The sequence below is a fragment of the Thamnophis elegans genome, chromosome 11, assembly GCF_009769535.1.
Source record: "Thamnophis elegans isolate rThaEle1 chromosome 11, rThaEle1.pri, whole genome shotgun sequence".
Lineage (NCBI taxonomy): Eukaryota > Metazoa > Chordata > Lepidosauria > Squamata > Colubridae > Thamnophis > Thamnophis elegans.
The window spans coordinates 33,051,638-33,065,611 of NC_045551.1; the positions used below are offsets into that span (position 1 = coordinate 33,051,638).

The window sequence follows — 13,974 nt, forward strand, 5'->3', positions numbered from 1 at the left end:
ATCATTTTTTGTTCCTTCGGTTCTGAAAACCACAGCTGGATATTAAGCTTTATTCAACCAAGCAAAAATGTAAACCACTTGGATAACTTCACTAGACTTCTATGAACACAGAAGCATTTATTGAAGTAAGCCAGGATGCATAACCAACTATCGTAGTTCAAGACTAGCCCTGTGTAAAGACACAGTTATCAAACACCTTTCTATTGTCTTACCTGCCACTTGACTACAGATAGTCCTCAATTTACAACCACAATTGAGACTAGAATTTCTACTGCTAAGTAATGGAAACTAATCTCTTTTTTTTGCCACAATTATTAAGCAAATCACTGCAGTTGTTAATGTGATTGTTAAGTGACTTTGCTTGTCAGAAGCCAGATGGGAAGGTCACATGACTCTGGGATGCTGCAATAGTTATAAATAGATGCTGGTTGCCAAGTACCTGGATTTCTATCATGTGACCATGGGGATGCTACAACAGGTGTAAGTTGTCAGGACCAGTTTCACCGTAAATCATTTTTTTACAGTACCACTGTAACTTTGAACAGTCTTTAAGTGAATGGTTGAAAACTGAGGACTACCTGTATTTGTCTCATTTGAATGGGCTGGCCTGTTTTCCTTTGTTTTTGAAGTGATCAGATTTGCTCTTTGTCATTGCTACCTGTGTGAGAACAAACTCTCGCATTGTGGATGTTTTAAAAATAGTTTAGGCCACAAGCATACGTCAAACACACTCTGTTAGTCATTAAAGCTGCAAGTCTGAAAAAAGTTGCCATTACATTAAAGAACCCACTTATGAAAGGTAATAGAAGCAGTGGCACATTTTGTCACATTTACAGGAAAAGTCAGAAAAAACAGGCTGCCTTGATACACGTCTAAGAAATGCTGCACTTGTGTCAAATGGGAAGCACATCTTCTGAAATTGTGTTCAAAGCAGGCAAATGTATAATCATCCAAGCCTGTTCTTTCAAATCTTTACTTTACTATTCTCTTTTGTATTTATATCTTAAAGAGTTGCAGTAAATTCTGTTATGCATAACTGGTTTCAGAAGTGTTAGTTAGCTGAATGTTGGAACACTTCGTAAAATCATCTCTGTGCTACTAATTGTAAATAAAGTTCTATCCCAAATATATTCCTGTAGACAATATTTACCTGGGTAATAAAATCCTGTGGTTTCTGATCTTGCGATGACATTTTGGCCTTTGAGATAATCAAATACTTTTGTTTTTGGTTTCTTTGCCTGTGGTTAATAAAAATGCCTGTATTATATAGGGAACACCAGATATTTGCTCTTTCTAATGTTATCATAGCAGAATAAACAGAAAACAAAGTACAGATATACACAACACATTTAAGACTTAAGCAGAATAAACTTGTCAAAAATATGGCCCTATATAATAACAATATTTGTAGTGAACTGAAATGTTTGACTCAATAGTATAATTGTTACTGATGGGTTTTTTTGAACAGTACAAATTACAGCAACTGAGTTCCAAGGTAATTTTTAAAAAAAGAAAACAAAATACAATAAAATCGACAAATTAAACTTCTGTACTTTTCTACAGTATCAAAAAATAATAAAATGGGCTTTCTAGAAAATGTGTCAATCAAATTTTGAAAAATAAGTTGAACTAAAGCTATAAAGAATCTCATTGTCTGATCATTGTATCTTCAGCAATATAAAGCCATAGTTCTTCACAGACTTTGGAATAGACACATAAGATATTTGCATTTTCAGTTCCTAAAGATGTCAGGTCATAAAGCTGGAAAAGAAATTTCCAATTTTGGCCTCAGATTGTCTTTGCCAACTAGATCATACAATATGATTAACATGACAGAATCATAATATTGGAAGGGGCCATTTAGGCTATAAGGTCTAACACTTGCTCTAACCAGGAAATTGTGAGTTCTAATGCTGCCTTAGATATGAAAGCCAGTTGGGTGACTTTGGGCCAGTCATTCTCTCTCAGCCTAACCCACCTCACAGGGTTGTTGTTCTGGAGAAAATAGAAGGGAGAAGGAATATTAGGTACTGTATGTTTGCTGTTTTGGGTTACTTATGAAAATAATAAAGGTGGGATAAAAAAATCTTTTTAAAAATTGATGTAGTATAAAACATGTCTTCTTCCTGAGGTAATGATAAAGTATACGAAACATTTTGTATGTACTATATAAAATACAAAGTATTTTCTCTCTTTCTTTCTGTTTCTCTCTTTCCTGTTTTTGATCCAAAGATTTGGCAATTGCTGTATGCTTCATTTTCCCCAAATAAACTGATTTTAATTACTCAAATAGACCTTTCACTGAATTTTGTTCAAAACTGAATTACATGTAGTCATCTTAAGAGCTTTCAAAATCCAGATTTGTAAAGCAATACAAATCTTTCACAATAATCTACTTCTGTACTATAATGGTGATAATACAGCCTCACTTACAGATTTATTTGTGCAATTCTTTAATCTATTTAATAATCCACATGAATAAAGCAATAAGCAAAGAGTTGGTCACAGAAGGCCATCAATAAAAATACTTCTATTTCTCTTTGATAGCTAATGAAGTTAGGGGTTCTTAAGAAAGTTATTCTCTCATTAAAAATAGATTTTAATTATTTCATGAAAATTGTTAATGTCTGTTAGTCACATTTTTATAATTGTTCACTTAGGAGGATGTAATTGAAAAAGCTAACGCTTTTTATTTTCTTGAAGTGAAAATGAAATCTTGAATGCTACCTACATTTCTGCCCTTCAGTTCTTAAGGCTTTAAAGATGCAGATTAACAGTTACTAAGGATGATGTTCTGACTGGGCTGCTAAAAAAGGTTGTCTCAGGATAAGTGATTGCTCTGTGTTAATCACATCGTGTCTACAGCATATGTTGGCAGTTGTGGTGGGGGAGAGAACCAGAATAAGCCTATGAATTAAGGAAATTGATGAGTTGGTACAAATCAAGGTCACAGCAAAATTATAATTACCTAATTTATCAATCTGATGTATTTGAGAAGAAGTATAGATCAAATCTTTAAGAAAGTTCCAAGAACAATAACCTTAATGCAGGGATTCTCAAAAGGCAGATTTTGAGGAGGATAATTCAATTTGGGAAGCTTATCCAGGTAAAGCAAGACTGAGAGGTCCTTGGTGCTTTCTGAGCTTGATGGTTTTCTTGCAGATATTTCATTACCAAACTAGGTAACATTATCAGTGCACCAAGCTGAGAGAGAACGAAGGACCCCTCAGTTCAACTCTGAGCTACAAATATTCTCTTTTATCAAAACTGAGCTGCTGCCAGGTATCATTTCCTCCTGCTTGAACAAGTGTTTGTCCAGGCAGAGCAGAAGGACTATATGGGAGGTTTCCGCCTATGCCTTATCTGTCTGCTACAATTGTCCTATTTGCACCATCCTGCTTCCAAGAGCCAAGATGCACTTGCTTGCTTTTGGAATCATATTTGCAACCTTTTCTTCCACCAATTATAGATGTAAGGCTAGAAGGACATGCAGGACTGAACTTCTTGGCTATTCATTGCAGGAGAGGAGGAGGCAGAAGAGTTTACTGTATATACTCGAGTATAAGCCTAGTTTTTCCGCCCACTTTTTGGGCTGAAAAAAGCCGCCTCGGCTTATACTCGAGTCAGTGAAAAATTTGCCCGAAATGGAGGAGAAAAAGGGGCGGGGCCATGCCGCTGGGTGACACTCATGAATGGCCCAGTGCCCGTGAGTTTCCCCTCCCTCTGTGTCAGTTTGCCGCGCAGCGCGCACCGCACCATCCCCCCTCCTCACGTTCTAATGTAATGCAGGGCTGTCTTACGATTCCCCTTCCTCCCCCTCCTGCCGCTCTGCAACAATGTCCCACCTCCTCCTTGTTATGGCAAGCAGCCACATAGCGATGTCCCACCTCCTCTGGTACAGTGATCCAATGATAGGAATCACTGTGCCGTGTGTCATAGGAGGCGGGACATCGCTCCCGCGGCTGCACGGGACATCATCATCACAGCGGGACATCAGCATCATGAGGTGAGTGAAGTATTTCATTGAATACACCGCTAGTTTACTGTTTTTCTTTGAAATAAATATTCAAAAACATTATTGGTATCTATTTTTATTTTTGAAATTTACCGGTAGCTGCTGCATTTCCCACCCTAGGCTTATACTCGAGTCAATAACTTTTCCAGTTTTTTGTGGTAAAATTAGGTGCCTCGGCTTATATTCGGGTCGGCCTATACTCGAGTATATACGGTATATTGATTGTGCCTACACACAAGACTTAAATAAAAATTCAAAGATACCCAAATGCTACTATCTAGTTTTTGGGCTGTTTACAGGTTGGTCATTTCTGTACATAACTATTAACATTGAAATCTTATGTAATCTTTAGAACAGATTATGGTAGATTAACATAAAGCTTCCAACTGGAACAGAAAAAGCTAATTGAATAACACCAAAAAATAAAGCCCAAGCAAGTGAAAAGAAAGCTTTTCAGATGTTTTCTTTTTAAAGATAGAAGAAACACACAATTAGAAATCTCCAGAAGTCTGGCTTTTTCCTGCTGATAAGCTTTCTATATTATGCTTGCCAAAGACCTTATCAGGGTTAGCATTTTAATAACCTTCCCTGTCAATAATTCCCATTTCTCTGACTGAATGTAATCCTTGAAAGGCAAGAGTTTTCATTTATCATCTGTATATTTCAATTACAGATTACATCTGTTCCTAGCCAAGTAAAACGTGCCCATTTCCTTGAAATGAATATTTAAAGTAATCTCATAGCTAAATAAAGATGTTTCATGTCCCTTGCACCCCAAATGTAATGATTTGGAAAATCAACAGATCTCTATTTTATTTGGAAAAACTCCAGAGTACTTATATTATGCAGATAAAATCAGCAATTTTACCATTTTAACAAAGGTTAAGGATTCAACAAATTTATTCAGTTGTTCATTCATTGACAGGGCTTCTAGGCCTCTCTAATCAAACTATCTCTGAGGGAATTAGTTTCTCAAATCCTTACCTTAGCAGGTACCTTCTGAATAAAAAGCTTGCCCGATACTCAGTGTTTGTATATACACATGCATACTAAAGTATAGGAAAAGCATTATTCAAATATGAAGTAATGTTAATTGTACTCTAAATAGTACATTCACATTATTTGGCCTTGTTTTCTCAGGGAAATATCAACATAGCCCATAATGCATTCTCAAAACTACTAAAGCAGATTTTGGAGACTTGGTCAAAGACCATGCTAAAATTACATCAGGCAACCTTAACAGCTATTTTCAATATTTCTCAATCAATCACTCACTCATTAATTGGTTCTTTCATTCTTTTTTTATTTGCTGTGATCAAGAAACCATCTCTATGTAGGCCTGCTTGTTTAAAAGGCAATTTCTGATACAAAAATTGTAATGGTGCCTCCTTTCCTTCTTTAATGAATTGAACTGTAGGTAGAAGAAGGAAACAGGGAGACTACATCTCCAGACTAAAAAAAAACCAATAACTACACATTACATTGCAGCCATGTTTTAAGAAAGCATTGCAATGCTAACACCAGGGCTCTTTCAAAGTGCCCTCAGAAGCTTTATAGAATTAGTTCAGGTTCCTCAAAAACTAGGAAGTTTCATAACAAAATGCATCATTTCAGTACACACACAATTCAAAAAATAAATCCATTTTGACAGTTCCATGCTGCAACATGTTAGAAATACTTGAAAAGTAAAGTTCAAAATCACACCTTCTGCATATTTGCCACTATTGCAGTGTTTTTCAAACTTGGCAATTTGTAGATGTGTGGACCAACTCCCAGAATTCCCCTTCCAGCATGGGAATTCTGGGAATTGAAGTCCACACATCCTCAAGCTTCCAAGGTTAAGAAACATTGGTTGCTATTGTAAACTGTTTTTGTTTATGAAGTCTTGTTTCTATTTCTTCATTCTACTTTCTTTTACAGAAGCTGCCTTGGAAATTTCTTCAAAAAACATAAATAGCAGCAGCTACCAACCTCTTTAGTGGGACAGATATGGAGTGGACAAATTCTCTGGGGTTCTTCTTTGGATGCTATTTCAAGATCAGAAGCCTGTTGTAGATATGTTAATGCTGTTAGAATCTCATCTTCCAACATCACAAGCTCCTGGTTGGCAATTGGCCACTTTGCATTGGCTAAGGCTTCGAGTAAAGATTCTTTACAGTCCACATAGGAAACTGGCTGATCCTGTTGAAATCTAGTAACAAAGGTTATGTATTATTATTTATATGATTTATGCTACCAGCATTCCAAAATCAATTATATATATTAACTGTATCAAGTGTGTATTTTTCCTAGAGGAGAGTATCTGTTAGTTAAAAGATTCCTATTGTTTCCATGCTCACCTTTTCTTGCATTTGCTCCAGATAACTTGGAACATTCTAGGGCTCTCCCCCATAGCTCCATCACTATGTTTCCTTTCCAACTAAAAATTGGGAAGAAATCACCATGGCATAAATCATGCTGCCCCACAAAGTGCTGTCAGTATGCATTTGGAATGGGAGCAGAGTAACAGAGTTGGAAGGGACCTTCGAGATCTTCTAGTCCAACCTCCTGCTCAGGAAGGAAGCCCTACACCAGGGCTGTCAAATGCCAAGTTTAGCGAAGGTGTAGAAAGTTCTGATACATCACGTGACACCACCATGACAACATGAGTTTGACATCCCTGCCCTATACCGTTTCAGACAAATGGTTGTTCAATCTCTTCTTAAAAGCTTCCAGTATTGGAGCACCCACCTTCTGGAGGCAAGTCATTCCACTGATTAATTGTCCTAACTGTCAGGAAATTTCTCCTTAGTTTTAGGTTGCTTCTCTTCTTGATTAGTTTCCATCCATTGCTTCTTATCCTGCTTTCAGGTACCTAATAGCTTGACTCCCTCTTCTTTATGGCAAAATATTTAGCAATAGTTAGACTTATATACCGCTTCATAGGGCTTTCAGCCCTCTCTAAGCGGTTTACAGAGTCAGCATATTGCCCCCAACAACAATCCGGGTCCTCATTTTACCCACCTCGGAAGGATGGAAGGCTGAGTCAACCTTGAGCCTGGTGGGATTTGAACAGCCGAACTGCTGAACTGCAGTCAGCTGAAGTAGCCTGCAGTGCTGCATTTAACCACTGCGCCACCTCGGCTCCTATTTAGATATTGGAACAATGCTAGCATGTTACTCCTAGTCCTTCTTTTCATTAAACTAGACCTAACCAATTTCAGCAATTGTTCTTTATATGTTTTAGCCTCCAGTCCCCTAATCATCTTTGTTGCTCTTTTCTGTGCTCTTTCTAGAGTCTCAACATCTTTTTTACATCCTGGTGATCAAAACTGGATGCAGTATTCCAAGTATGGTTTTACCAAAGCATCATAGAGTGGTATTAACACTTTATATAATTTTGATTCTAGCATGCTATTCTGCTGTTCATATAGCTCCTCCATGTAAGAACAATTATTGAGGGCCTTTCCTGATTCAAGTGAGATCATCAACAATGTAAGAACCTGCACCAACTGCCAAACACCAAATGTGTGGCAGAGTGGTGATTGTAACGCCCAAGCTCTCCAAGCCAATCCTTTTCTTTTCTTACTCTTTTTCAAGGACTGCTGACCTAATAATCACTAGATGAGAACCTAATAATTCATCTCTGTTATGGCTACTTAGATTTGTGCATCCCTAATGCAGCTACTGCCTAAGTATTTTTGAGTTCAAGAAAGGATTTTTGATGTCTGAAACACACATAATGTGGACCTCTCAAGTGCATTACTGCAGTGGTCTCCAACCTTGGCAACTTTAAGACCTGTGGACTTCAACTCCCAGATCCCGTAGAGATTCGCACCCTCGCCACCGTCCAGGCCTTCCGCACAGCCTTGAAGAACTGGCTCGCCCGTCAGGCCTGGGGACAAGGATAGTTCCCCTCCCGAATGATGAATGTATGTTGTCTACTATTTTATTATATGTCTTATCTTAATGTCTGTATTCCCCTTCCCGATTTTATGTGAGCCGCCCTGAGTCCCCTCAGGGAAAAGGGCGGCCTACAAATATTAATAAAAATAATAAAAAAAAAAAAAAAAAAAAAAAATCTCCACAACTCAAACATTCACTCTACAAACCTTACTGCATCCTATACCATGCAGCTGATGCAGCAACTCTTTGAATAAAAATCTATTGGCCTTAAAAGAGCATGGAAAACAGACACACAGTACTGCAAAGATGACCAGATAGAACTCAATCATTAAAAAATTAAAGTCATGGCATTAAGGCCCAAGGCCATTCCTACATCAGAGCTCACTTTGAGATTAAAAATATCTGAAGGGTACCAAATGCATTTTCTTGCTTTGTCCTGCATAGAAATCTGTTGATTCATTGCAAATTGTCATACAGAACTACGGCAACTAGAATGACATAAGCAATCAGAGTGAGGTTCCATTTGATCCCATTAAGTTGCTATCATTGGGTAGTTTTATATGAGAATTCATTGTGTGAGCGCACAGAGTGACAAGCTCCTGCTTTTTACTTTACATTATAATTAATGGCACTTAAGGTTAATTTATTAAGTATCTATTATGAACCTATTATGTTTTCAAGACAGGTTGAATGCCCTTCTATTGAGATGAGTTAGAAAAAAAGCTTTTTTCCCAGTTCTGGAGAAGCATCAAGTGATGGTTTCCATGCATGAAAACAACAATAATTCATAAAGCAGCAGAGACAGAATTTCCATATAATTTTCATCCCCCTATCTGATATGAATGTGGGAAGTGCTGAAGATATACAAATGTTCTTAATACCTAGGGTGTGTTCTAAATAAGGTAACTGTTAGCAACATTCACCCCATTAACACTTTTGACTATTAACATCTGGTAAAGGAAACAAAATGTGGTATCTTACTTCTCTTTTTCCTTCTGTGGTAATGCTTTCCAAACAATTTGGTCAAGGCGCCTATAAAGGTAAATGAGACAATCTTTCAGAGTGCAACCCACTTGTTCCAAGGCAATGAATAAACTAAAAGAATGAGCTCATGAATACTCTTTGTGCCTGGGAATGGCTTTCCATTGACTGAGGTCTTCCATCACCCAACAGTTTAACAGGAGATGTCAAGCAGAAGTGTTATTCAACAGGTTCTGACCAGTTCTGGAGAACCGGTAGTGGAAATTTTGAGTAGTTTGGAGAATCAGTAAATACCACCTCTGACTGGCCCTGCCCCCATCTATTCTCTGCCTCCCAAGTCCCAGCTGATTGGGGGGAAATTTGCCGTAAACTTCCCCTGCCATGCCCATCAAGCCATGCCCACCAAGTCATGCCCACCAAGCCACACCCACAGAACTGGTAGTAAAAAAAAATGAATCGCACCACTGGTGTCAACGATAACCTTTCTGACTCTTAGGCCTGTCCTAGAGAAATCTACCTCAAGAAAATTCACATTTGATGTGGACTGTGGTCTTCAAAAACTCACAGGAAAATAAAAACATTGGTCTTTCAGAAATCACAAAACTCTTTTTTTTAACATAAAAAACATCTTCAATTGCGTACAGTGTGTCAATTGGTTACAAGGTTTTGGTGCATCCTTTCCATAGTCATCACTTAAACTTTATATAAAGTCACGTATTGTCAATCCAATATATATAGTACTTCATTTGTTTGACTATCACTATTATTTCTTCTTTTTAAATGAGGTATTCTAAATATGGGTTCATTTATTATAATAATTCATTACATGATCTTCAATATATCCAATAATAAAGTATTTTATATCCTGCTCTATTATTTTGGTATTGGTAACATTCTCTAGTAATTTTCAATTCCATGGGTTTTTTTATCTGACCACTGATAAAATAAATCCCATATCCTCTAAAATTGTTTATCTTCTTGTTCTCTAATTTCATATGTCAACTTACTCATTACAGCACATTCCATTATTCATATCATCATTCTAATATATATGTATACAATTATTATGATTATTAAGCATTCATTGAGTATAGCTATTATTACATCCTTTTTATGTGAAGTATACTAAATTTAAAGTAAAGTAATTTATAGTATGGCATTTTATCATCCTGAAATCATCCAATAGTAATACATCTTTATATTCTATTCTATATAGAATTGTTATTCTTTTGTAACAAAGCTTTTCAACATCATCTCCATAGTCCTCACTTACAGTTTATATAGAATTTCATGTTATCAATCTAGCATATATAAATGCATTGTTATCATTGTTAATCATTTATTTGACTATAATTATTATTACTTTGTCTTATACATAATACTCAAAATGTAACTAAGTTTAACTTAATTTTTATTTGTGACATTTCATTTCATTATTCTGTATCCTTCCAGTAGTAGTTCAGTCCAATATCTCTTGCCATTTGTAAAATCTGAATTCTAATTGTTTTCTTAATAAGTCTTATGTGGACTTCTCTTGGCAACTTGTTGCTCATTGCATATCTTGTAAAGACTCGAAACCCTCCATCTGGTCCTTCCATCAGCTTGTCTTTAGTTATCACTGGTGCTTCAGCCAAAATTACTCTCATTATTTCTGCCAGATTTTCTCCCTTTTCTTCTTCCATGTTTTGAAGTCTGAGATAGAGTTCCAGGTCGTCGACCTCTCCTTTCAATATTCCACATGTATCATTTCCCTCCACTCTCAGTTTGCTGTCAATGTCAACAATTTTCTTAACACTTTGTTCATATTTTTCTGCAATTTTTTTAGTATCCTCAAATTTCATCATCGTTTTGTAAGTATTCTCAACTCTTCCCTCCATTCTTTCTATTCTTTATTCTATAATCTCATCTCTTTTCAGTGTTCTCTGTACTTATTAGTACTTTTTGAATTTCTAGCATAATTATTTGTAATGTTAATTCCTTTTCTTCTTCATGTTGTGCCATTTTTCCAGGTTGTAAGCACTGCCACTAAAACATCCAAGGCTTATTGATGGGTTTCAAACAAATTCACTGTAATCTTTCAAGTCAAGGCTTTCTCTTTACTCCAGTCCAGCTACTGATAGTACTCCAAAAGAGCACCTGTATAAACAAATTGTGCTCTTCCCATTGTCCCTTTCAATAAACAAAATCAAGGACTTTATATCAAATGTTCAAAGAAAGTAGTGTTTCCAAGCCTCCAGTCTCTAGGTGGCAGTGTTATTTCTTTTTCTCTGCTTTTACCCCTCTCTTTGTTCCGGACTTGAGAAAAAAAATTTAAAGGGTAAAATCGAACTGAGCGTTGAAAAGAAAGAGATTCTTTACCCCTGATACAAAAAATGAGGAAAAATAGAAGAAGAAAGAAAAAAGAGACCAGTACAATGTAAAAAGTATGAGGCATTTGTAAGAATTCCATCCATTTAAAAAAATGAAGTTAAAGAAAGATAGATAACACACTAATTTTAATACAGGCTTAATCTGCCGCTTATTCTCTTCTGTCTTCAATTTTAATATTACTCTAAGTCTTTTTGGGTGTTCTCTTTTCTTATATCTCACCATTCCGACACACTCTCTCTCCTGCTTTCTTTCCGTTCAGGGGCTCTTCCAACCTTGTGCAGCCTCAATGGCTGCTTCTCTTGTAGCTGGAAAAAAGAGCTTCTCCTGGATCGATCAGGGGCTTTGTAATGCCCCTGAGATCAGCAGGACATGCCCTTCTCTAACACCATCTCTATGGGACGTTTTAGGTCCAAAAGGACCGTCCAGCAGCAGAGATATCGACAAAAATCCTGGAGCTCCAAGATTGCATGTCGTGTAATAGCGATGTCAAGCCCCACCTCCAGAAATCACAAAACTCTTTTGGTTTTCCTAAACAGCTCACAAAGCTGCCTCTCTCAAAAATATTTTGCTTAAAGAAAACCCCACTAGATTCATAATAGTACAACACAGCCACAACAAATATTGAGCCGATATCAAGATATCTGTCACAAATGAGGACATTAGATGTAGGTACTTCCTCTTTCTGGGTGTGGGAATCATCCTGATCAATCAATATTTACAAACAACAACAACAACACCCCGCATCCAGTCAAAAGATTCTGGTCAGTGTAGAACAGAACATTAACATAAACTATTCTTCAATAATAATCATTTATGCATAAAAGCCCATCAATCTTGAGTTCTCATGCCAGAAAAATATCCAGTAGGTTAAATCTTATAATTAGACTTGCCTTTCATAGATTTTTATTGCTTCTTGCACCTTCTTTCTATAGACATGAAGATCTACTGCTTGAGGATTAAGCAGGGTGACACATTTCTTATCACTGCTCACATGGGCGAAAGGGAATATCTGTAGCGGAATACAACAAAATATTTATTCCTATATCTAATGACCTTGGAATCTAATCTCCCTGCTTTCCCATGTAATCTAACGTTTATTAGACTCTTACAGATATTACACATTCCTGTTTAACAAAATCCTTAGTACAGTTTAAAATGACATTAAAAGCCTGACAACAACTAAAAGTAATTCATATTAATAACTAATAAAACTGACCAAGCACCATAAAGGAAAAGATCCATTTTATTTAACAAAAAAAAAGGCAACACACATTTGCTTGGTATTCATGTAGCAACTAAATGAACATCAGGTAAGTTGATGTAAGCAGTAGCTTAATTGGAGTAACAATAAAATATAAATTACTATCTCAAATTATGGAGCACTTTAAAAATATTGCAAAAGGAAAGAAAGAATGTAATAGAACTGTTGCAAATCTCATAACAGCATTTACTAGTTTTATTGTTAGCTTAAATTGAGACAATGTGTGGTTGCTATTATTGCTATTTAAAGCTCTCAAAGATCATTACACATTTAATGAACCATATTCTAGCGAACTTATTACATGCAAAGGCAGAATGCTATTTGTGGCCACCATTTTTAACATTCAGTGCTGTACACTGTTACCCACATAATGCAGGCACCAACCTTTCCCTGTTGCATTCTTCTGAAACACAACTTCACCAATTAACTTCTTACTCTGTGGTGGCACAGTGGTTAGAATGCAGTATTGCAGATTAATTCTGCCAACTGCCAGCAGTTCACTCCTGACTGGCTCAAGGTTGACTTAGCCTTCCATCCTTTGAGGTTGATAAAATGAGGACCCAGATTGTTGGGAGCAATATGCTGATCTGTAAACCACTTGAAACAATATATAAGTCTAAGTGCTATTGCTACTCTTGTCAATAAGCCACTGTATTACCATCTTCTTCGGAACGGCATACCATTAATCTGCAGAAACCAAAAAGGTGGTCCAAAACATAATAACCTCACAACATAGGCAACATTTATAAGAAAATATTCCTAGATACTCTTACGTGTGCTACATTCTGCCACAATTAAAATGAAAGAATAGACATGGTAGATCTGATTGCAGTCTGTGACTAGAATAGTAGAGAATGTAATGTTTTAAAAGCAGCACAAAAAAAGCACAAAGACTTACATCATCAAATACTTTGGAAACGACATGTTTATCTAAAATTGGAACATAAGTTGTTGTACGAGAAACTGCTGTTGGGGATAAGGCATCCATTAGGGTAAGTCTCTTAGCAACCAAACCGTGAGTCTTTAGCCATTCAGCTGAAGGGATATCCAAAGAGCTTTTTAAAAGAGAGAATGAAAGAAACACATCGTGACCACCCCAATAATGATGGTTTATTCTCAAAAGAAGGAACCTCTTCTTTTTTATTGCATATATACTTACTCATCCTTTATCTTTTGTTCAAGTTTTGGGCTCTTCTGTTCTGTAGGGAAAAATTTTAAAAATGTTTTATAGTGTCAATTTTGTTTACTTGGATGATCAAACATTCAAGTTCAGCAGAATAAAATCTGCGCTAGGAGATGAAATAAGTTTAATATGAGAGAAAGCTACAGTGTGTGAAAGCAGTACTACCATTTAGGGAGCTACACCAACAATGTTCAGGGGAACAAACTAGGAGAAACCCAGATGCATTTCAGGTTAAAGGAACTAAGTCAACTATTGGAGTGTACAAAGATATCACACAAT

At 36.5% G+C, this 13,974-nt stretch overlaps 1 protein-coding gene across 1 annotated transcript in view; it reads right to left on the reverse strand.

The window, feature by feature from the left end:
- VWA3B (von Willebrand factor A domain containing 3B) overlaps positions 1 to 13,974 on the reverse strand; it is a 75,128-nt gene that overhangs the window by 16,767 nt on the left and 44,387 nt on the right. Inside the window, exons 18-23 of the mRNA XM_032226227.1 lie at positions 13,672 to 13,711; positions 13,411 to 13,567; positions 12,142 to 12,260; positions 8,882 to 8,932; positions 5,987 to 6,206; positions 1,151 to 1,238 (exon numbers count right to left, since the gene is read on the reverse strand). Coding sequence (XP_032082118.1) covers positions 1,151 to 1,238; positions 5,987 to 6,206; positions 8,882 to 8,932; positions 12,142 to 12,260; positions 13,411 to 13,567; positions 13,672 to 13,711 — 675 coding nt within the window. The remainder of the gene's footprint in view (positions 1 to 1,150; positions 1,239 to 5,986; positions 6,207 to 8,881; positions 8,933 to 12,141; positions 12,261 to 13,410; positions 13,568 to 13,671; positions 13,712 to 13,974) is intronic.